The following is a 24077-nucleotide window of genomic DNA, read 5'->3' as shown; positions in this document are numbered from 1 at the left end:
TTCCTGCAATTGTACAAATTGCTTAATGTGCAAAAATGTCCGTGTCTCATGTCTCGTTCCCTCGAATAATCGTATCGGCGTTAATGGAATGATAAAAGATTGATGCCAATTGGCCGAACAATGACGCAATTGATTCAAGTCGATTTATTCGTTTGGTCGGCTATTGGCATGCTAAATGGGTTAGAAATACCATTCAAGGACTTTAACCACTCAATAGGAATGCCGTTTGTATTGTACCATATGGTACTTGGCAGTTAATTTTTATGGGGCCGATTCATTATGCGATTTGTACAAATATTTGCAAACAATTACTCCAGATTTTGTATCTCAAATTAATACGATCAATTTTCGTTGTTCCATTCAGATGTTTCTTTGTTTGTGTTTGACAATGTGGTTACGTCACGTTTTAAGTCTATTGAGAAGATAAGAAAATTAACAATTCATTAAATATTCAAACATTAAAATAAAAATCTTTTTATCTTAATGAAACACGCAGTAATAGGAATATATTATAAATTTTACGTTATATTAATAGACATTCTTTTTAAAAACCATTAAGACCTATTTTTACTCAACAGTGCTTTATTGACAATATTAAATTAATTAAATCGTGAGACATCGATTAATTCAGAAGCCAACCAAACTGATTGTGAGTGAAATCCTTTTCCACACCGAATAATTACCATAACAATTACATTACTCAACCACGTTTATTTAGCTGGTTTGTTATCGTTGCTTTTCAGGCGTGCTAATTACCACGTTCACAAAACGAAAATTTTCGATCGTTGGATTTTCGTGTGACGCAAAGCTATTTTGTTGCGAATGTAAAATAGGCGTTTTTCAGAGCAGAACGTTTCGAAAACCGTTCGGGAATCGCCTTTTGCGGCCTTTTAGTTGTATAATGGCGATGCCGCAATAAAATATATATAAAAAATTTCATTTGCACACATTCCATCCACTCCTTGGTGAGTTGAAGGACGGCGTCAAAGAAGAAAGACAAACCTCCGGTCGACGAAACAATACGTGTCGTGTTTAGGTCGATGAAAAAATTATTATTATAGTTAATAGAAAATGATTATGGGTAGTATCGGTGAGAACTTGTGGTCCTTGTGTGCGATACGTGAATGTCGAAACCTGACCTAACGCAAATTTCGCCTTGGTGTTTGTGGGTTAAGACGAATTTTCAGGTGGCCCACTCACGTCAGTGTCACTGCCAAAATCGTTTTGCAATCGATTTATTGATAATTTCGTAACCTTTCGTCAAGCTCGTTAGAAAACACAATTTATAATTACTAAGCGTGTGGGAGGATCGAAATTAAAGACAATTAGTTAACTGACAAGCTTAATTTGTATGATTATTACGTTATTTTGTTGCGCAAAAGTAGGTGAAGTGGTAAAAGTTGAAGAAAGGGCTAACATGTTTTTATACATACTATATTAAAAATAAGAACATAACAGATAAAGAAATTAAACTTAAAAATAAGGAAATCATGACATATAATCAGTACTGAAACATAAAGGAAAGTTCAATTTGCAAGATACTTATTTAGATAGATTTTACTTGTTCAGAAATAGCAATATTTTGTATAGTTACATTTATTAAAAAAGTAAATTTGTGACAAATTATCAGTACTAAGATATTAAAAAAATTATGTAAAAATAAACAGGTTCTAATTGTAAGAATATATATTTAAACAGTATTTAGTTTGTCCAAAGTAGAACTTCTATAATTGAAAAGATAAACCTAAACAAATTTTATACTATCAGTACTAAAATATAAAGGAATTAGACTTAAATAAGTTTAATTTGAAAAATATTTATTTAAACGTATTTTTTGTTTAAAATAGGAATATTTTAAATAGTTTAATAATTTAATTTAAAAAAGTATTTATTTATTTAAAAATAGGAATATTTCGAATAGCTATATTTATGAATAAAAGAAATTTGACTCATATTCCCATTTCGAAAATATAAAGAAAACGGTGTAATATATTTAAATAGTATTTAGCTGTTCAAAGAAAAGATGAACCTGAACAAGTTTTATACTATCAGTACTAAAATAAAAAAGAATTAGACTTAAACAAGTTTAATTTGAAAAAAGATTTATTTAAACAATATTTATTTGTTTAAAAGTGGGAATATTTTGAATAGTTGTATTCATAAATAAAGGAAATTTCAGATAAGTTATCAATACAAAAATATAAAAGAAACTGTGAAAAAATAAACAAATACAATTTGTAAAAACATATATTTGAACAGTATTTAGCTGTTCAAAAGTACAGTGGACAATTGAAAAGATGAACCTGAACGAATTTTATAGTATCAGTACTAAAATATAAAGAAATTAGACTTAAACAAGTTTAATTTGAAAAAATATTATTATAAATAATTTTTCATGTTTAAAAAAAAAGAATATTTTGAATAGTTATATTTATAGGGGAAATTTGTAATATTTTATCAATACGATTTTATATTTATAAAGGGAACTATAAAAATAAACAAATTCAATATCTAAGAACACATATTTTAGTTGTTCAAAAGTAGAACAACTTATATAGTTGAAAAGATGAACATGTACAAATTTTATGCTGTCAGTACTAAAATATAAAAGAATTAGACTTAAACAAGTTTAATTTGAATAAAGATTCATTTAGACAGTATTTATTTGTTTAAGTCAGAATATTTTGAATTGTTGTATTCATAAATAAAGGAAATTTCAGATATGTTATCAATACAAAAATATAAAAGAAACTGTGAAAAAGTAAACAAATACAATTTGTAAAAATATATATTTGAATAGTATTTAGCTGTTCAAAAGTACAGTGAACAATTGAAAAGATGAATGAATTTTATAGTATCAGTACTAAAATATAAAGAAATTAGACTTAAACAAGTTTAATTTGAAAAAATATTAACATAAACAATATTTTTTGTTAAAAAAAGAATATTTTGAATATATATATATATATATATATATATATATATATATATATATATATATTTATTCATAAAGGAAATTTGTAATATTTTATCAATACGAAAATATAAAGGAAATTGTAAAAATAAACAAATTCAAGAACATATATTTAAACAGTCTTTAGTTATTCAAAAGTAGAACATAAAGGAATTAGGCTTAAACAAGTTTAATTTGAAAAAAGATTTATTTAAACAGTATTTATTTGTTCAAAAATGGAAATATTTTGAATAGTTATATTCATAAATAAAGGAAATTTGTAATATTTTATCATTACAAAAATAAAAAATGAATTCAGTTTCTAAGAACACATATTTAAACAGTATTTAATTGTTCAAAAATAGAAAAACTGTAATTGAAAAGATTAACCTAAATAAATTGTATGCTGTACTAAAATATAAAGGAATTAGACTTAAACAAGTTTAATTTGAAAAAAATATTTATTTGATTAAAAATAGAAATATTTTGAATACTCATAAATAAAGGAAATTTGTTACATTTTTACCAATACGAAAATATAAAGCAAACTGTGTAAAAATAAACGAATTCAATTTGTAGCAACATATATTTAAACAATATATACCTGTTCAAAAGTAGAAAAAGATCAACAGTTGAAAAGATAAGCATGAACAAATTCCTCACCATCTGTAATAAAAAGTAAATAAATTAGAATTAATAAGTATTTATTTGTTTAAAAATAGGAATATTTTGAATTTATAAATAAAAGAAATTTGACACATTTTATCAGTAGATAATTAAAGGAGACAGGTAAGTAAAAATAAACAAATTCAATTTGTAAAAAGAACTTTGTTAAAGCAACGTGAAAAATTGAAGTCGAACAAATTCGATTGTATAACATTCATAAATATTAATTAATTATACTTATAAATAAACAAAGAAAGTTTATATAGTATTATCGACACTAAAATATAAAGAAATTTGACCTAAAAATAAATATGTATTTAGTTGTTCTAGAACGTTCGAAAATAGTTTAAAACAATTATCCCTAAACCTTGATAAAAAATCAACAATTATTGTTCTAAATAAAACACATGTAACTACGTTTTGTCTGTAAAATCTAGGTTATTGCAACACGCACTTCTAATTAGCAGCAACCACTCAATTGAATTGTCTATAATTATCGAGATCGCCTAAATAATTTTAAACTTGACATGCTGCAATAACGCATTTTTAAATACGAGTTATTAATAATTTAGTCCAATAAATGGTAATTGGGTTAAAAATAGCGAGAACAGTGACCATGAAAATTGACTATAATGGGTATTAAGCAAACGCCCGAAGCCAACCAGTATTTGTAACATTTCCGGTCAAAAAGTTCGTGTTTACACTGAATTATAATTCCGTCATTAATTTGTCATTTCATCGTGAACTTTAACAATCCAAAAATTCAAATTACAAAATGGTTAAAGGCTGTTTCTAGGTGTAAATTAGTCACACGTCAGAACTGGAATCATCAACTTGTGGTCTATTATTTTTACTGTAAATCTTATTACAGGAGGTTTTTTTTGCCCTCGTGTGAAAATAACTGGAGGCAACTATGTTTTTTATACGGCGAAGAGATTACGGATAAAACAAGCGGTCGTAATGGCCGAGACGAAATTCAAATAACTTTGGAAATGTGTTATAATTAAGTTCTTTTTCTTTTCTGTTTTATCTCTCGGGTGCAACAACGAGTGTTTGCTTTTATTGTCCCAATGAAGATATGAAGTATTTTTAGAGATTTTAATAGTTAATAAAAGACGAACCTAATCACGTTACAACATGTAATCTTGGAAACATTCATAAATAACTAACAGTTCTTGTTTATTACTAAAATAATTTAAAACAATTTTAAACAAGTGAACAATATTTTTCGGACATAAAATATTGTTAAGTGTTAAAAAATTTTAACTACAAAAAGACCTTCAATATTTTTTATATTTTATTAAAAAGACCTGCTGTAACAAATCCAAGTTACAATATCTGAATAGTCAAGACAAAATTTTGTAAATATTTCTGATTTTTAAATATTTTGAACAACTAAATATTATTTTATATGCTTTTGAATACAATTACTTTATATGTTTATATTTATCTTTAAATCTCAAGTTTCAAATGTTCAACATAATCAATTTATAAAAATAATTTTTTAATACATTGTTCCAAGAAATTAACGATCCCACCAATAATCATTGATTATTATTAATATTTTCTGAGAACGGGACTCTTTCTATATTTATTTAAAAATAGGTTTTTATATATAATTGTACAAAAAATCTTAAAAAATATTGTTTTTCTTAAAAATTGTAAAAATTAACAAAATTTTATGTTTGTAAAAAGTAAAAATTTCAATTTAGTATGGGTTATTTCCACCTCTACTACGAATGAAAGCCTCACATCTTTTGTTCAAGCTCAAGTCTGGGTTAGAATTTCATTTTGGACAAAATTCTCCCAAATTTCGAGTTTTTCAAACGGTTAGGATGGTCCCATAAACGTCTCCCGAGAATGTCCCAGATATGTTCTAGTGAGCTAAGGTCTGGATTGTGAGCTGACCAGGTCATAACATTAATCCCAACGTCAGCAAGAACAATTTCGGACAACATGAGCTGTAGGTCCTCGAGATTGTAAACTTCTTGTAGTCACAAACCGTTGCCCCAAAGTTAAAAGTCTCAAAAACGATCTTGAGCAGGAGTTGTAGCACGAATTCTACACTGACCTGGTCTCCTAGTATGGTCACCGGTCTCCATATACCGTTGCAAAAAATTTATTTGCAAAATTATAAGTGGTACGTCAATTTCTTGGAACAGTGTATTTGTAAATTTGATGTGTAAATAGTCAAGTGTTATTAAAAACAATTTTATTGCCTAACTATATATAAACTACTATAAAACTAAACTATATATATAAACTATAAAATTAATGTTTCAAGCATTCTTCGATTTTCTGTTATTTCTTTAAGGCACAATTATATATTTTTTCACCTCCTACAATAAAAATTAACATAAATCGTTTATTTTATCTAGATTCTCAGGCACAATTGGGCAACTTCTTCCGGTGAGTTTCAGTCAAAATCTTTTATGCCATCTAATTATATTAATTAGTATTTCTACCACAAAACCGGTTGCTTTTTAGTTCTTGGGCTATTTTTAGAAACTTAATTCAACCATAAAACGTTTTATTACCATCGCTTTGACCAAAGATCAAATTGTCTTTGTCACAAAATAACCGAAACATCACATGAACTTACGAATTTCGATCATGCACAACGTCGGTACGTACAAGAATGCTCGACGATGGAAATCTATTGCGGAACAATATTCCCGCACGGCATCTCATTAATATTTACACAGAGCCATATCAATTATCGAACCGAGATTTATAAAGAGCCTCTCGTGGAATTACAAATGCGTCTGAATATAATTAGACACGCCTGATTAATATACATCTTCGGTAGTTTTACGTTGTAATAAATCCCCAACTTTTCGGTTAATTTATTATCCGCCGTCCTTCGTGTTTCATAAACCTTTATGCTAATCAGATCTGAAATAATAGTTGGAGAACAATATACGTAGAAAAGCGACCGTGAAAAAGGCGTGGATCCACAGTCTGAATGCGACGAAGAGAAATGTCATAGGAAAGCTGTCCTGGACGGATCCTTTACACCATTAACTTTCCATTTAATTTATAGATCTCAAATGGACGTTAAATGCATCTGTGTTCGCCATTTTTATGGAATTTCAATTATAACGTTCACATGTGTGCTTTCTAATGCGCCGTTTGGATAATCAATGTTACGTAATGGTTTTGTCAGGCTTTTATGTCCATAAAATCATGTGGAGTCGTTGCAATAATGCAGGCCAACAGCCATTTTGGTGCCGACGATTTCAACTGTTCCTGGATCATTTTTAGGTATACAATTCTAAACAGATTAGGAAATAAACAATTCCGTAGACTCCTTTTAGAGGTGCACATTTTTTATGAGATCGTTCAGTTCTTCAGAAAATTTAATCAACAAACTTCCTGTCTGAGTGGATCAAAACAAGTGATAGACAGGAAAGATTTAAAGTAAATTATAAAAAAACTATGGAGCTATGAGTTGAGCCCACCAAAATTCCTTAACAGACAGACGATAATATTCGTCTAGGGAGGATTAGACAGCCACAAGAAGTTCAGTAGAATCATAAGGCAATTACAGGCATATCTGGCTAATTGTATTTTAATTTAAAGCATGAAATTTCTATTTTAGCCTCAAATGATATCTTCATTTTATCTGAACTAAATTCCATTAGCTTGTATCTAAAAAACTGGGGTTGACAGACGAATTTTAATGGCTTTTTTGGAATCAGCATGTTAAAAATACCCTTTTTGTTCTTTGTTTTGTAGCTCCAAAGAACAATTTAATTTTGTTGGCCGGTGTAACAGGTACGCCATTAAACTTGCCTAGAAAAAGTAAAATAAGACTCTTTCATGAACCCTTATTGTTTTATTGTTTCTAAAGTGATGACGCTAATGTACGAACTAGTATGGTAAATGGGTCCGTGATGGGTTTCCAATATGTCGGACATTGAGTGATGCTGAGTGCCTCGTGAAATTGAGTCGTGAACACATGTCGACTAATGAACGTATGTGTATGGTTGCGTATTTTTTTCCCCTACGCACTCACACATAAACACATTTCGGTTCACGACCATTGTAAAAGTTAATGGACAGGTCGAGTGTGGTTCTAACGGTGTACGAGTACGAACAAACCGTGGGATACGTCACGCTACTAAACACGTTCGAATCTGCCGGTCGGTCCGTGTGTGTGTTTTCTGTATTTTGCGATCGCACCGGAGTCGATTTACGGAGCAGAAAATTCGGGTTTCACGCAAACCTTCAAACTAACAATGGGGCAAGATAATTGTTATTGTCGAACGACAAAGGTTTTTATAGAACGATTTATAAAAACAATGGTGCCGGAATTACTCGTTGGAACTCTCCAATAATTGCTACGTACTGTAACTTCTTCCAACATGTGCAACTACATAAAGAGAATGACATACAATTTTACGATATTTCTAACATTTTACTTAAATTGATGCTGAAATTTAAGACAGTCGAAGAAAGATGAACCGGGACAAGTTAAAACATGAATTTTTTTTTATTAATATTGAATATTTTTGGTACCAACGAAAGACTTTCGAACCTTAAAAAGTTGTAAAATACTTCATAAGTTAATGAAGGAGGAATATGGACAGGTTACACCATGTAATTATAATATAATTTCACAAATATTATATTATATATTTTTTGTAATGTAAAATAATTTAATATAATCAATATTTCATCAACAATGTAAATTTAGAACTGTAATCTGAAAATTAATTTTTAGTTGTCCAAAGACTTTTAAACCTTAAAAAGTTGTAAGAGTTGAAAGACGATCCTGGACAAGTTACAGCATGTAATTTTAATTAAATTTCATAAATATTAAACATTCGTAGTATGAAACAATTTAATATCATCAGTATAAATTTAGAACTGTATTCAACCTTAAATAGTTGTAAGATATTTAAAGAGTTAATGAAAGTCGAACCTGGACAAGTTACAGCATGTAATTTTAATAAAATGTCACAAATATTATACATTTTTTGTAATTTAAAGCAGTTTAATATAAGCAATATTTTATCAATAATGTAAATTTAGAATTACAATGTGAAAATTATTTTTTAGTAGTCCAAAAACTTTTGAACCTTAAAAAGTTGAAATATATTTTAAGAATTAATAAAAGACAATCCTGGACAAGTTACAGTATGTAATTATATTATATAATATATTTAATATATAATATCAACAATGTAAGTTTAGAATTGTAATCTGAAAATTAATTATTAGTTGTCCAAAGACATTTTGAACCTTAAAAAGTTGCAAAATATTTGAAGACAAGTTACAGCATGTAGTTTTAATTATAATATATTTAATATGTAATATCAACAAAGTAAATTTAGAATTATAACCTGAAAATTATTTTTTAATTGTCCAAAGACTTTTTGAACCTTAAAAAGTTGTAAAATATTTGAAAGAGGAAGCTGGACAAGTAACAGCCCGTAATTTTAACAAAACTACATACATATTATATATTTTTAGCAATATTAAACAGTTTAAAATCAGCAATATTTTATCAATAATGTAAATTTAGATTTGTAATCTGAATATTAATTTTTAGTTGCACAAAAACTTGAATATTAAAAAGATATTTGAAAAGTTTATGAAAAACGATTGTGGACAGTTAAAATTAATTTTTAGTTGTCCATAAATTTTTTATTGAACCTTAAATAGTCATAAGATATTTTAAGAATTAATGAAAGATGTTCCTGGTCAAATTACACCATGTAATTTTAATATATAATATATTTTATAAATATATTTTATATATATATATATATATATATATATATATTAATATATTAATATATTAATATATATATATATATATATATATATATATATATATATATATTAATATATATATATATATATATATATATATATATTTAGAACAGTAATTTTAAAATTAATTTTTAGTTGTCCAAAGATTTTTGAACCTTAAAAAGTTGTAAGATTTTTGAAGATTTAGTGAAAAACCTGGACAAGTTTCAGCATGTAATTTTAATAAAATTTTATAAACATTAAATATTTTTTGTAATTTAAAGCAATTTAATATAAGCAATATTTTAGAATTATAATTTGAAAATTAATTTTTAGTTTTTCAAACGAAAGGGATCCTAAATAAGTTACAGCATGTATTTTTATTTGTTTAAAGACTTTTGTGCCTTAAAAAATTGTAAGATTAGAAAGGCGATCCTGGACAAGTTACAGCATGTAATTTTAATTTATAATATATGTGTAATATATAATGTCAACAATGTAAATTTAGAATTTTAATTTGAAAATTAATTTTTAGTTGTCCAAAGACTTTTGAACCTTGAAAAAATAGTGAGATATTTGAAAAGTTAATGAAAAACAAACCTGAACAAGTTACAGCTTGTAATTTTAATAAAATTTTATAAATATTATATATTTTTTGTAATATAAAGCAGTTTAATATAAGCAATATTTTATCAACAATGTTAATTTAGAATTGTAATCTGAAAATTAATTTTTAGTTGTACAAAGACTTTTGAACCTTAAGAAGATGTAAGGTGTTTGAACAATGGAATGGTAAACATTCCTGGGTATGTTACAGCATGTAATTTTAATAAAATTTCATAAATATACATTTTTTATAATATAAAAGAGTTTAATATAAGCAAATATTGCAATGTAAATTTAGATCTGAATCTGAAATTTGTAAATTAATTTTTAGTTGTCCGAAGACTTTTGATCTTGAAAAGTTGTGAGATATTTGAATAGTTAATGGAGACGAATCTGGACAAGTTACAGCATATCATTTAAAAAAAATCATGAATATTAAACATTTTTTGTAATATAATATAGTCAGTAATATTTTATCAACAATTTAAATTTAGATATGTATCCTAGTATTAATTTTTAGTTGTTCAAAGATTTTTGACCCTTAAAAAGTTTTAAGATATGTGAAGATCAACAATTTAAATTTAGATATGTATTCTGATATTAATTTTTAGTTGTTCAAAGATTTTTGATCCTTAAAAAGTTTTAAGATATGTGAAGAGTTAATGAAAACCTGAACAGTAGTAGTAGTTAAAAAGTAAATATTAACTATTTTTTAAAATATAAAACAGTTTAATATCTGCAATTTTTTATCAACAATGTAAATTTAAGACTATAATTTGAATATTAATTTTCAGTTGTCCAACAACTTTTGAACCTTAACATATTTGAAGCGTTAATGATAGACAAACCTGTGCAAATTAAAACATGTAATTTTAATAAAATTTCATAAATATTAAACTTTTTCTAACTGAAACTGTTTAATGACAGCGATATTTTATCAATAGTTTAAATTTAGAAGTAGTATCTGAAAATGAATATTAAATTGTCCAAAGTTGAAACTTAGAAACTAGAGTTTTTTTATGAAATACGAACCTGGACAAGAAATTTTAATGAAATGTCATAAATTTTGAACATTTATCTATAAAATATTGTTACGTTTTATTGCAAATTTAGAAGATTAATCTGAAAATTAATATTTGCCCAAGGATCAACGTATACAAGTTGCAACATGTAATCATAATAAATTTCCATAGACATTAAATAAGTTTGTTTATAAATAAAATAGTTAATTATGTAACAACTTTTTATAGTTCAAAAACCTTTGAAACATTGGAAGGTCAATAAATTGTTACCAGTTGCTTTGATAGTTAGTAAGGTGATGGTACCATTAACGGTATTTTTTCTTTTCCTTTCAATAACTTTCTGACAAGAAACTGTTGAATAATACAAGATAGTAATCCCTCTTAAATCTTAAGTGTTAGTACCATTACCAATATTTTTTTGGTGGAGCATCCTTAAATCTATCGCAAGATTTGACATATCCTTGAAGACCTTTCCATCTTCGATTTAAACGTTTCCTCCCAATCATTTTAATCACGTCCCATCGGATTATCGTTCTCCCACACCGTACGGTACGTACGTGCGGCATTAACAAACCGAACTTGATTGAGAACAAACGAACGACCTCTAATCTCAGCTGTTTTACTTTCCAAGGCACTTTTCGACTACGTGAGGCAGTCACGGTACTATCATATAACGGTACGATCCCGAACACACGACCTAACAAATTTCTATTCTGGAACGTCCGACAGAAGGGAGGCCGAAACTGTCGATTAATAATAAAATCGTGCTTTTGTTTCGGCACTACAGTTAAGCTGAACGATTGATTTTTGCTTTGTACACATGTTGACTGATTGCTTTTGTATGGGCACAAAACAAATAACAGGAACCGATATTATCCCAAGCAACGTTTTCCGAATATTGTTTCCTACAATGGTTTTACAGTTAATAAAATGGTCTACTGTTGATTTGTTGTTGTTGCCGAAGAAAAGGTCAACTGTCACGATTATGTCGCATCACATCAAAATAGAGATGATTGATTCCGCGGAGGATCTCGCGAACGGCACGATTAAAATTTTCATTCCCGCAACTCCGATAATTTATTTAAACGTGATCGCTGGAACAATGTCGAAAGTGCGCCGCGGTGACGCAATCAACAATAAACAACAGAATACACACCTGTTGTTCTTAATTGTAGGCGCAATTTTTACCACGTGTCTTGAGTTACAGCACTGGTTATTCGCGATTGCGCGATTTTATGTTTCATCTGCTCGGTTGGTTCGCACAAAGGCCAGATTCGTCCTTAAAAGGATTTATTGGCGTCGTTAACAGTCAAGAGGTTGCAGAATCTGGACTGCAAGCAAATTGTGACGCAACGAAATAGATTCACCGTTACAAAACTGAATTTTCCTTGGGTTTTGTCGGATATTTAAATTATTCCGAGGTTCGTAAATATATTTGATGTTTTTACATATCATGGTATTTATATCGAAGTTTCTTATGTTGAAGATTATGGTCTTGTTTTGTTGTACAGTTTTCTTATGTTAGATTGTTTGACATTCTTAAACATTTTATACTTTTAATGGTTTATATTTAACTTTATTTACAAGAGTGAATATTAATATGCAAGTAAACTCACCTACATTGAGGAAATGAATAATATTTAAACAAAAAATGATGAAGCAAGTGGTGTGATAAGACAAAAAAGTGAGAATCTTCTCACAGTTCTATACTTAGGCAGGTATGTACTTAAGCAAAATGTTTATAGATAATCGGCGTTTTTTGTTTAGTACCATAATAAAAGGGAAAACAGGATACTAGTTATAAAATTAGGATGTTGGTTATAAAATTGTTATTGTCACTTCAGATTCTAGATAAATAACTATATAAATAAGAAAAGTAAACGAAACTCACGGTATTTGATATTTTGGTATTTTAATATGAATTTATGATCCCGATATCCCATAGACACCATATAAGTATAGTATGTATTAGATATTGTGATATTTTCACCAAAATGTATATATAAAATATCAAATATTTTTCAATATTTATGACCAACAATATTCAATATAGATTATAAATATTCGACATTTTAATATTTTCAATATATTTTATTTAATTTACGATCTCTGATATCAAACATTTTTTTTAAATATTGAATATTTTGATATTTATATTTGATATAATAAGTATTATGATATTCTCTATCGTTGCCATTTAAAATATATTATCCAAAATTTTTCGTAAATATCTAGAATTGTTATATTTACAATATTTTATGATACTCCCGTTAGCTGATATGTAATATTTCTGATAATTCTTCTATATTGTGATATTTCTAATAAGGATTATGTTATTCACATAATATTCAAATATATTGAATATCAGATATTTGTGATTGCTTCGATTATAACGATTGCTGGTATCCAATAAATATAGTATTAAATATTAGATATTTTGAATAAATACGATATTTGTGGTTGGTGACATCCAATATATATCGTACATATTTAAAATTCTGATGTCAGAGAAGTATTATAGTATTTATCATCATTGATATCCAATACTATGATAAATCTTCAATATTGCATTTCTAATAATTGTAATTATTTTCATCATCTCTGATATCCAAAATATATTGTAAATATTATATATTTTGATATTTTCAGTAAATTTGATATGTATTGTTGCTGACATCCAATATATATTGTAAATATTTAAAATTTTGATATGTCAAATAAATATTATGATATTCACCATCGTTGATATCTAATGTCTATGATAAATCTTCAATATTGTGATATTTCTAATGAGGATTATTATATTTATCATCGCCATAAAAAAAAATCTGATATCAAATACGTATTATGATATTTACGGTCGCTCATATCTAATATGTATGATAAATCTTCAATATTGTTATGTTTCTAATAATTATTCTTATTTTCTCCATTCCTGATATTCAAAATATATCGTAAATATTAGATATTTTCAATAAGTATGGTATTTGTGGTTGCTGACGTCCAATATATATCGTAAATATTGAAAATTCTGATGTCAGAGAAGTATTATGATATTTACGATCGTTGATATCTAAAATCTATGATAAATTTCCAGTATTGTGATATTTTTAATGAGGGTTATTATATTCATCATCCTTGATATCCAAAATAAAAGTAAATATTGGACATTTTGATATTTTCAATAAATATGATATTTCTGATTGCTGACGTCTAATATATATCGTAAATATTCTATATTCTGATATGTCAAATAAGAATTATGATATTTACGATCGTTTATATCTAATGTCTATGTTAAATCTTCAATATTTCTAATAATTGTTATTATTTTCATCATCTCTGATATCCAAAATATTTCATAAATATAAAATATTTTAATATTTTTAATAAATAAATATTTTCAATAAATACAATGTTTATGATTGGGTCCAAAATACTTATATCACTTGATATCCAAAATATATAAGATATTTTGATATTTTCAATAAGTAACATGCTATTTGTGGCTACATATGTGTCAAATAAGTATTATGATATTTACAATAGTTGATATATAATATGTACGAAAATCATCAATATTATGATGTTTCTAATATAAGTGTAATGATATTTACAAATGGTATATATCGGAAATATTCTATGTTTTTATATTAATATTAGTAATAAGTAATACTACATATCTATATTACGTATATTTATCATTATTGAGATATAAAAATATAAATATTCAATATTTTATTATTTTTAATAAGTAGTTATATTCACGATGTTCACTATAATTGATATCCAATATATATTGAAATTATGCTGTTTTAACATTTTTAGTAAATATCATGATTTTTACCATTGCTAAAATGTAAAATATATCGTAAATATTTAACATTTTAATAATTTCAATAAATATCTTTACGATTGCAACAACATGTTCATTTATATTCAATATATATTGGAATTATCCTATGTTTTTATATTTTCAGTAAGTATCCATGATATTTATTACAGCTGAAGTCTAGAATGTATGGAAAATATTCCACATTTTAATATGTTCAATAAGTATCACATATTTCATTCATATTTTTAGTCTTTGCTTTGACCTGAGAATTGATGATTCAGAGTATTGTTCGTCAACATGGTACTGCCAAGATCTGTTAACTCTATAAATGTTATGCAAATATTTACCGCAAAACATTTTATGTTTCAGAAATATATATTCTTGAATAATTCGTTTAAAAATCCACTTGTGTTCTTGGATAATATAAAACACATTTGTTCATCTAATGCTTCTACATTTAATTATTCCATAATTCTGTGCAGTTTATGGCATCTGAAGTGGAACACAGAAGTGGATATAGTTCTCGTCCAGTCCATTTATTTATACCAGTCGCATATTATGTTACTGGCACAAATTCTATTGCACTATATGTGGTGCAATTAAATCCATGGGAAACTTTTATCGCCCGTCGTTTACGATTGTCACAATTTGGTTTAAGGTTACTTCGTAACTAATATTTACACTAGTCCGTAACATAAATCTGTGTTCATCAACACTTGTAAATAACCCAGTCATTTTCCCTAAAGCATGGTGAAGTCACAAGTCGATTTGTTGCTTTTAATTACGATTTTTTTCGCGTTTTATGGCGGCACTTTGTTTACGATGTTGCTAAAACACACGGAAATTATTAAACACATTCCTGACCTGAGTGTGAATGTTCAATAATAACTCGTATGTTGCGATACAAAGTAATCTTCGCAACAAACACAAGCGTCGCCCATGTTCGAGTCTGATTTGTTTATAAACAAAATCGCTTTTGACCCAGTTAACTTGTGCACACGTATTTTGTTTGTCTCATTTACGACTTTCGTACGACATTCGTGTCACTTTTTGGTCCTTTCCGACAACCCACCGTTCATTATTCCCTCGGCGTAACTTTCACGCCATAAATATTAACTTCCAACGCCGGACCGATTCTGTATGGCACACAATAGAAACTGACGGGGATGATTAAAATCCGTCTCTTATCTCGACCAAACGTTCAGCTTTAATTGCTGGCGAAGACGACGTACATTTAAATACAATCAGTCTGTAAATTAATTAGTTAGTCATCGTCTCGGGTCAACAAACACTGTTTCGACGAAGAAATGGAAAAATGCCCACGCTCAAATCGGAATTGTCGCAAGTCTCGGCCGGAGGGAACGGTTTTAATTGTGTTCCTATTCGAAATGGCGAAAACAATTTATGCGGCACGCCCGTGTTGATGGATCTGCGTGTTCATCTTCTATGGTAATCGGTCAAAGTGGGTCAACGATTTATTTGTTGTGGCTTGCTTTGTATGTAATACTTTGATGATTGTTAATTCAACAAAGAGTGCTTTCAATTAATTATCTTCTTTATTTTTATACAAATATAGAAGACATAAACAAAAAACTTTATTCGAGTATTAAATTTATAATATACTTAACATACTCATCTTTCTAAATCGTTTCTAAATTAATTAAATGGAATATTTAAGCTAATTTTCAGTACAAGGGAGAAGTAAATGAAAATTTTATTAAAAATTATTATTATGAGCCTTAAAAAATCAAGTCGTATTCAATTTTCTAAATTAATTAAATGAGTAATTTTTAAATTATTGTGAGTTTTTTATAAAAAATAATGTAGAAATAAACAAAAAAAAATCCATTTAAATTTCTTTAAACATCATTTCTACTGAAAACAACGAGTCTTTATTGAGGCTAATTGAGAAGTTTTTAAATTATTGTTAGTTTTTATATACAAAAAAAAAAATAAATTCGAGGATTAAATTTATAATATTATTAATTTAATATCTTGTTTAATTTTCTAAATTAATTAATTGGAGAAGTAGAAAAAGTATAAATTTTTTTGTTTTTAATAAATATTTTATGAAAATGAGGACAGAAATGGTCAATGATGGCAAAGTAAATATAAAAAAATAATTGAATTCACACTTACTTTATATAAGATTTTTGCGAGTTTTTATAGAAATATGGTAAAAATAAAAAAAATAAATTCGAGTATCAAATTTATAATATATTTTATTTAGTCATACATACAAAATAATTGAATTCATTCAAATTTCTTTACACAAAATTTTTGCAGGAAACGGGCGATTCTAATTAATTGGAGTAGTTATTAAATTATTGTGAGACATTAAATTTATAATATTTAATATAATAAAATGTTAATTCTAAGAAACGTGTTTTATTAATTAATTTAAGTATGACTTGAAAAGATTTTAATAATGTTTATTTTCTTCAATTTTTTTAATTAATAGTTTAAAATGAATACAGAAACGGTTGATGATGGTAAAGTAAAGATAAAAAATAAATGAACTCATTTAAATTTCTTCACACAAAATTTTTGTTGAAAGGTAAGCTAAATCTTATGAAATTAAATAAAATATCTAAAAACAATTGTATATAATATAGTTTAACAGTTTTTGAATTACAACGAGTTTTTATAGAAAATTTTAAGAACTAAACAAAAAATTAAATTCGTATGTTTAATTTAGTTAATATCTTAAATTAATATAAGAATTTTACAGCTAATTGTTGTTAAGATTATTATTATTAACTTTAGAAAACAAAATATTTATAAAAACATTAAGTTTTTTAAGCTTTTATTGATTGTAATTGGGAAGGAATAAATGAAATTTATTCAATATTATTATTAACGTTAAAAATCAATTTATTAAAGTTTTTTAATGTTATAAAAATAAAACATTAAAAAACTAATATTTGATTGATACATTCAAGGTTAAATCTGATTATTTTCTACATTTGTCTCAATTAATTAAAATGTATTTTTTATTTTGTTTTATATTTAAAATGATGAGGACAATAATTGATTCCATGATTCCATTTAAATTTCTTTATTCAAGAAAAATGGCTGAAAACAAGAAGAAAACAATCTGAATATTAAATCTTTATTCAACAAATTAATTATCATTTTAATAAACTAAATCAATTATAGCACTTGAACTCATCATTTTTACCAAAAAATTCTTTTAAAGGTAATATTAGGAAACAATAAATAGAAAGAATAAACTAATATATACAATTTAATACAAAAAACCTTAAAGTATATATTTAAATAAATTATGAACTGTAATAGTTGAATTAATAGAGAAAATTAAATGATTCTTAAGAATTGTTAATTATTTTTATTGTTAAATTTATGGATGAAGGTGATCGAAACTAGAACGAGGTTTTTAAACAATATATAAAACATAATAAAAATTTATTAATTTCCTTATTTAGGAGTCTTGTTAAATAAACAGATGCGAACAAACTAAATCTTAATAAAACACTTCAGAAACAAGTATTTTTATAGGACACGTTAAAATTAAAGGCCTGCTCATTAATGTGATATTTTTATTATCCAATAAATTACTGTTTTTACACAAATTTTAGTGATCATTTGTACACGAGCTTGACTAGAGACCACTAATAAAAATAGTTGAAGAATTAATTAGTTAATAAAGCCGTTATTACTCCACAATTAAGTAAAGTAAAAGGTCCACCTAAAATTCCATAAACACTATTATTATATTTAATGATTATATTATGGTTATTAATGGCTAAATTATACAGATTATTGATCAATGTAAATGTAGCATAAAAATAACAATAATTCTAATTCTTGTGTCATTAAAATAAATAAACGTTTTGTTTGGCAGCTTTGATTTACATATTATCTTGACCTTGTGTCAAATGGCCATAATTCTTCAATTAATAAAGTTTAGACTTCATTAATTTGCCTATTATAAAAACATTTAAACATCATTTAACTTTTACTAAGCGTGGAATGGCCTATTAAACTGTTGGATTCATTTTTTCACCATTAACATACCTAAAACCAAATTTTCCTCGATAGTATTTGAGTTAGAGGTTTCCCTTTGTTTATTCACTTTTATGCCCGTCTCTTGGTATTTGTCCTTCATTCATTATGATAAGTTACTTTAGTTTTATCGCTAAAGTACTCGTTAATAGTCTTGCTTAGGTATTAATTTTAGCATCTTGAAAAGTGCTTCATAAATTCAACTTTTATTCCTATTTTCGTCTTAGTTTCTTCATCCTTTTTTATCTTACTCTTGAAGACAGTTTTGTTTCTTTCGTCTCTTGTAATCAAGGTTTGCTTGAACATTTTCTACTCAGTTTCATCTTACTCTTGTCTTAAATTTTAATATATGTGCTCTATTGTAAGGTGAGCAGCGTTTCATCAATTGTTTGACTTTGATTTCTTAGTTTATTGACTTTTATGCCTAGTTTAGTCTTTGTTTAGTTGGTTACTCTTTTTCATTCATTTTTATTCATTTATTTCATCCTAAACGAAACCAAAACAAATTTTTGTCACTTAAGAAAGTAACGGTGAAAACATGATTTGACAAAATCCAATACAAAAGCACTTATTAAAAAATAATCGACACACATCAGAAATAATGTCCTTGTACCAAAAAAAAAAACTGCCATCAAAATCCACCTGACCATTTAATTAAATGTTTAGTCATGCCGTTCTATTTTAAATTATTTCATCTCCTCTCGATACAACTTGGATAGGTCATTTGAATCGTTACATGCTGAGCTTACGGTTATTGTTTGTTCCGTGTCAACTTTATCAGAGCGCGGATACTGGGGCTCTTTTTCTGTCCCGAACAATTATTCACCGCGGAATTTATCGATCGACAATGAGATAACTCGTATATTTATTATGTATAAAAAATGGTCACACTCTACTTCGTCCGTTTTCTGACCAAAAAGATAACAAACAGGTGATCCATAGGGCCACCATCATCGAGCAACGATGACGCAATGGAGAAATGTCACTGGGTCGCTGGCGGCCTTGCGTCCTTCGCAACAATCATCTTCGGTACCATTGGCGTACCGCACTTGAACAAAAAAAATGGCACTAGGTGACATAACGGTGATTTTTTATTTGCACACGCCGAATACTATCGTGACGATCGATTTTCTATCGGACTGGTTCTCGCGATTCAAATGCAAATCGGCCGATTTTTTTTTAATTAACCGGCACCGTTTTGTGCTTGCGAGAATTCTTATGTCACACTGAGTCAGACGTAAACTTTGAGCTGAAAGTGTAATAGGCAAACAGGTAGATGATATCATGACGAGCTTTTTTCCTTTTGGCAAAAATGTCGTACAATATGATAATAATAGAGTGGGTACGACGACTTTGAAACCGTGGTATTCTCGCGTTCTCACGTACCGTACCGTTCGTGATCAGATGCATCTGACCCCAAATTAATTCTCATTCGGTCCACGGTTGTGTAATGCTGACTTGCACTTTTTAATTCATGAAGCCATGCCTCAACTCAAGTTGCGTTGGGGTATTTAGGCGCCATCTTTCATTTGTCACTTTTTGACATACGCATTTTGATATTTTTATACATTTCTTTTACTAAAGATGGTCTTTATTTTGCAGAAGATGTGCGAAAGACGTGGAACGAAGGGTTTGGAGTTGTGGTGTCGGAAAATGACCGAGGGCTATTCCGGAGTCAAAATCGACAACATGACAACTTCTTGGAGGGATGGTCTCGCCTTTTGTGCCATCATCCACCACTTCAGACCAGATCTGATGTAAGTATCTTGTATCTGATGTTATTAAATCGGTTATAAAACCGGAAATCGCAATCACTTGAAGGAGTTAATTTAATATAAACTAGTAACAATGAAATAGGTATCATTATTTTTTAACGTCTTTAGAAAAACCTCGTTTAATTCACAAATAACATTCAAAAATGATGCTCCTGGAAGACCCGTTTTACAAAGAAGACGTCTCAATCGAGATGAAGTTGTTAGGACCTTTGGACTTCAGAAAGAATGACAATTGAAGAGGTACGTGACAAACTTGCTCCAAACAAGTCAGATGATTATTCACAGATTGTGGAATCGGTGCAGAGAAGTTGGTATCATTCATAGAAAACCATATACTGCTCGTCAGAGACTGACTACTCCTCGAGAAGATCGACATTTGGTTGAACAACTCTCCAGTTAGAAAACCTTCACTTTATAGCCATATGGACATATTTATCTACTCAAACTGTACATAATAGGCTTCATGAAGCCAATTTACATTCAAGACGTGAAACTGTTGTTCCTGAATTAACTAAAGCATACAGGAGAATGTGAAGAAACTTCGTTAATGAACACATTAACTGGAACATGAACCAAGGGTGTCAGATTCTCTTTACAGAAGAATCCAGGTTTTGCATATAGACGCTAAGGATAAGGACATTTAATACAACTGTGGCTGTGAGAAGAGAATTTGGGGGATATTTAGTAGCCAGCAAATAGGCCTAATATGAATCCAATAGAACATCCTTGGGACATTCTAGGACAATGCATAAAAAATCTAGAACCCGCAAATAACCTCCAAAAATTAGCTCAACAGCTTCAGAGAGAATGGAGCCAATGTACTCCAAGATTTGATCCGCAGGTTGACACAATCAATGGTTCAACGTTGCATCGAACTTCAAAGAAGTAGAAGAGGATATACTCACTATTAAATACAGAGAAATTTTTTTATTTTTCGACATTTTATAATGTTCCATTAGTTTGAATATTACCCCATATTTTCATTTTTGTTAAAACCGTCTTTACTGTGATTGAGTTCTGTAAAATTTATTATTCAGTTCTTTTTTACGGATGTTAACTATAAATGATCAAAATTTCATTTCGATATATTTATTAAATAAGAAAAAAAACAACACTTTTTGAAGTGATACCCATTTCATTGAGACTTAGACTATTGTGTCATTAATTGAATATTTGATTAATTAATTCCACAAATTTAATTACTATCGAGTGTGGTCGTTAATTAACGAAACTTTTCTAGCGGTTGTATAAAACTTTGACCTCACACGTCGTGACGGGAATTATCAAAAAAGATTCATAATAACTTATTAATGCCAAAGGTGAAACATTTTAAAGTGCCTACAACAAAACGGTTCATCATCATTATTATTTTCCTTTGAAAACGATTTAAAACAATATTGCATGGAATCCATTTAATCAGCAGCCAATAAATTCACGTCGCCCAATTTGTTAAATCTCTTCCTCATCCTCGCTTCAATCCATTTAAAGCAGCAACATAAAAATATCAATGGAAACAATAAAGGTCAAATAAATGTAGTTTAAAGCTCCAATAACACGTGAATTCGCCTCTTTATTGTGCCCGATTAAACAAATGTCTCTTCCTCATCCGCTTCCAAATGTGTTTTGAAGCTCCATTTACGGCAAATCCGGCAAATCGAAAGGCTTTACGTAACCAATAATTGTGCGTATTGATTGATTAAAGGTTGGTCAACGGTAAAGATCAAGGCTGCACCGAAAAGACATCGCGGCCGCTAATTAATGCGTGCCATAAAAAATAAGATGCATGTAACTATATAAACATAAATATTAATTAAGGCAACCATTTTCCATCCGTTGAAAGTATAATCGATGTCAGTAAAAACCATTTAAGGCAGCATTAATAACCAATTCGGAAATTAACAGAGAGAAAAATTTGTAATTCAAATGTTCACCTGTTCGACGGCGATCCGAAACAAAAGAAATAGTTACGAATGTGTGTTAGAAAACGTGGCGATGCATGCTGATCTCACGGCCGACCGGTAAACACCGAAGTGCTGTTTAATTAACGACATTTGCAGATTTTCATTTGATTTACGGGCTGTGACTAACGCTGATATTTATTTATATCTGTGTTTACGTAAAGTCGTTATTATTTGAGTTGGAGGATATCCTTTGTTTATCCACTTTTATGCCTGTTTTGGCATTTGTTCGGTCTTTTAGTGTCCTTCATTCATCATGATCAATCACTTTGGCTTCATCGCTAAAGCACTTGTTAATGTCTTGAGGGTTTTCCTGTTAACGTTTTGATTTTTTCGAATCTTATAAACAATGTTTAGTCATTTCTTATAACATTCTTGTTTCAGTGTTTTTTTAATATTTATTCTTGTCTTGAAGTGTTTCATAAATTCAAGCTTTATTCCTACTTTTCTCATAGTTTTCTTATGCTTTTTTATATTGATTAATTATTTTCTTGGATTCATCTCAAAACTCTTGTTAATTAAGAGATTTTTTTCTTAGGTCTTAAGTTTTTCATATCTTGTAATTTAAATTTGTTTAAATATTTTGTAGCTTTTCCTCTATTTTAACGTTTTGATCAGTATACAGTTAATTGTTTGTTTTTGAATTATATTAACTTTTATGCCTAGTTTTGTCTTTTTTTCGTTTGTTATCCTCTTTTATTTAACTTAATTAATCACTTTATTTATTATTATTCTTCTAGAGTTCTTGTTAATTTACTTGATATTTTTTTGTGTTTATTCTCAATTTTTCTATCTTTTGCAAGTGACCTTTGATTGATCATTTTCATCTAACTGTTGGTGTAGAGAGTTTTATTTGTTTGCCTTCGAATTTTCTTAGTTTACTGACTTTTATGTCTAGTTTTGTCTATATTTGGTTTATTGTATTATCTTTAACAACCACTGTATTAAGTACATTCTAGAGTTTTTATTAATTTACTTGATAGTTTTCGTGTTTGGGTCTCAACTTTTCTATGTTTTATAAATAAATTTTGATTGATCATTTTCATCTCACTGTTAAGTTTTAATGTTCCCCTATTTTAAAATGTGTTCAATCATTTATTTACCTTCGAATTTTCTTAATTTATTGACTTTTATGTATAGTTTTGTCTGTTTCGTTTGTTACTCTATTTAATTTATCTTTGCAACCATTGTGTTCATTCTAGAGTTTTTGTTAATGGGTCTCAACTTTTCTATGTCTTATAATTAAACTTTGATCATTTTTATCTTACTGGTATTTTAAAGTATTAATATTTTCCCCCTACTTTAATGTTTTGATCAGTGTTCAATCAATTTTTTGCCTTTGAGTTTTTTTAGTTTATTGACAAATATCTAGTTTGGTCTTCATTTATCTTTATAAACATTACTGACTTCATTCTAAAGTTTTTTTGTTAATTTACTTGATATTTTTTGGGTTTGAACCCAACCTTTCTATCTTTT

At 27.9% G+C, this 24077-nt stretch overlaps 1 protein-coding gene across 2 annotated transcripts in view; it reads left to right on the top strand.

The window, feature by feature from the left end:
* LOC109601390 (MICAL-like protein 1) overlaps positions 1-24077 on the top strand; it is a 61269-nt gene that overhangs the window by 9245 nt on the left and 27947 nt on the right. Inside the window, exons 2-3 of one of the 2 annotated variants that reach the window (XM_020017632.2) lie at positions 5998-6028; positions 20471-20625. In XM_020017632.2, the coding sequence (XP_019873191.2) occupies positions 5998-6028; positions 20471-20625 (186 nt within the window). The remainder of the gene's footprint in view (positions 1-5997; positions 6029-20470; positions 20626-24077) is intronic. The other variant, XM_049967173.1, reaches the window with a different exon arrangement.

Source organism: Aethina tumida, chromosome 5 (assembly GCF_024364675.1).
Source record: "Aethina tumida isolate Nest 87 chromosome 5, icAetTumi1.1, whole genome shotgun sequence".
Lineage (NCBI taxonomy): Eukaryota > Metazoa > Arthropoda > Insecta > Coleoptera > Nitidulidae > Aethina > Aethina tumida.
Note: the sequence above shows the minus strand (reverse complement) of the source record. Positions and strands in the feature narration are given on the sequence as shown.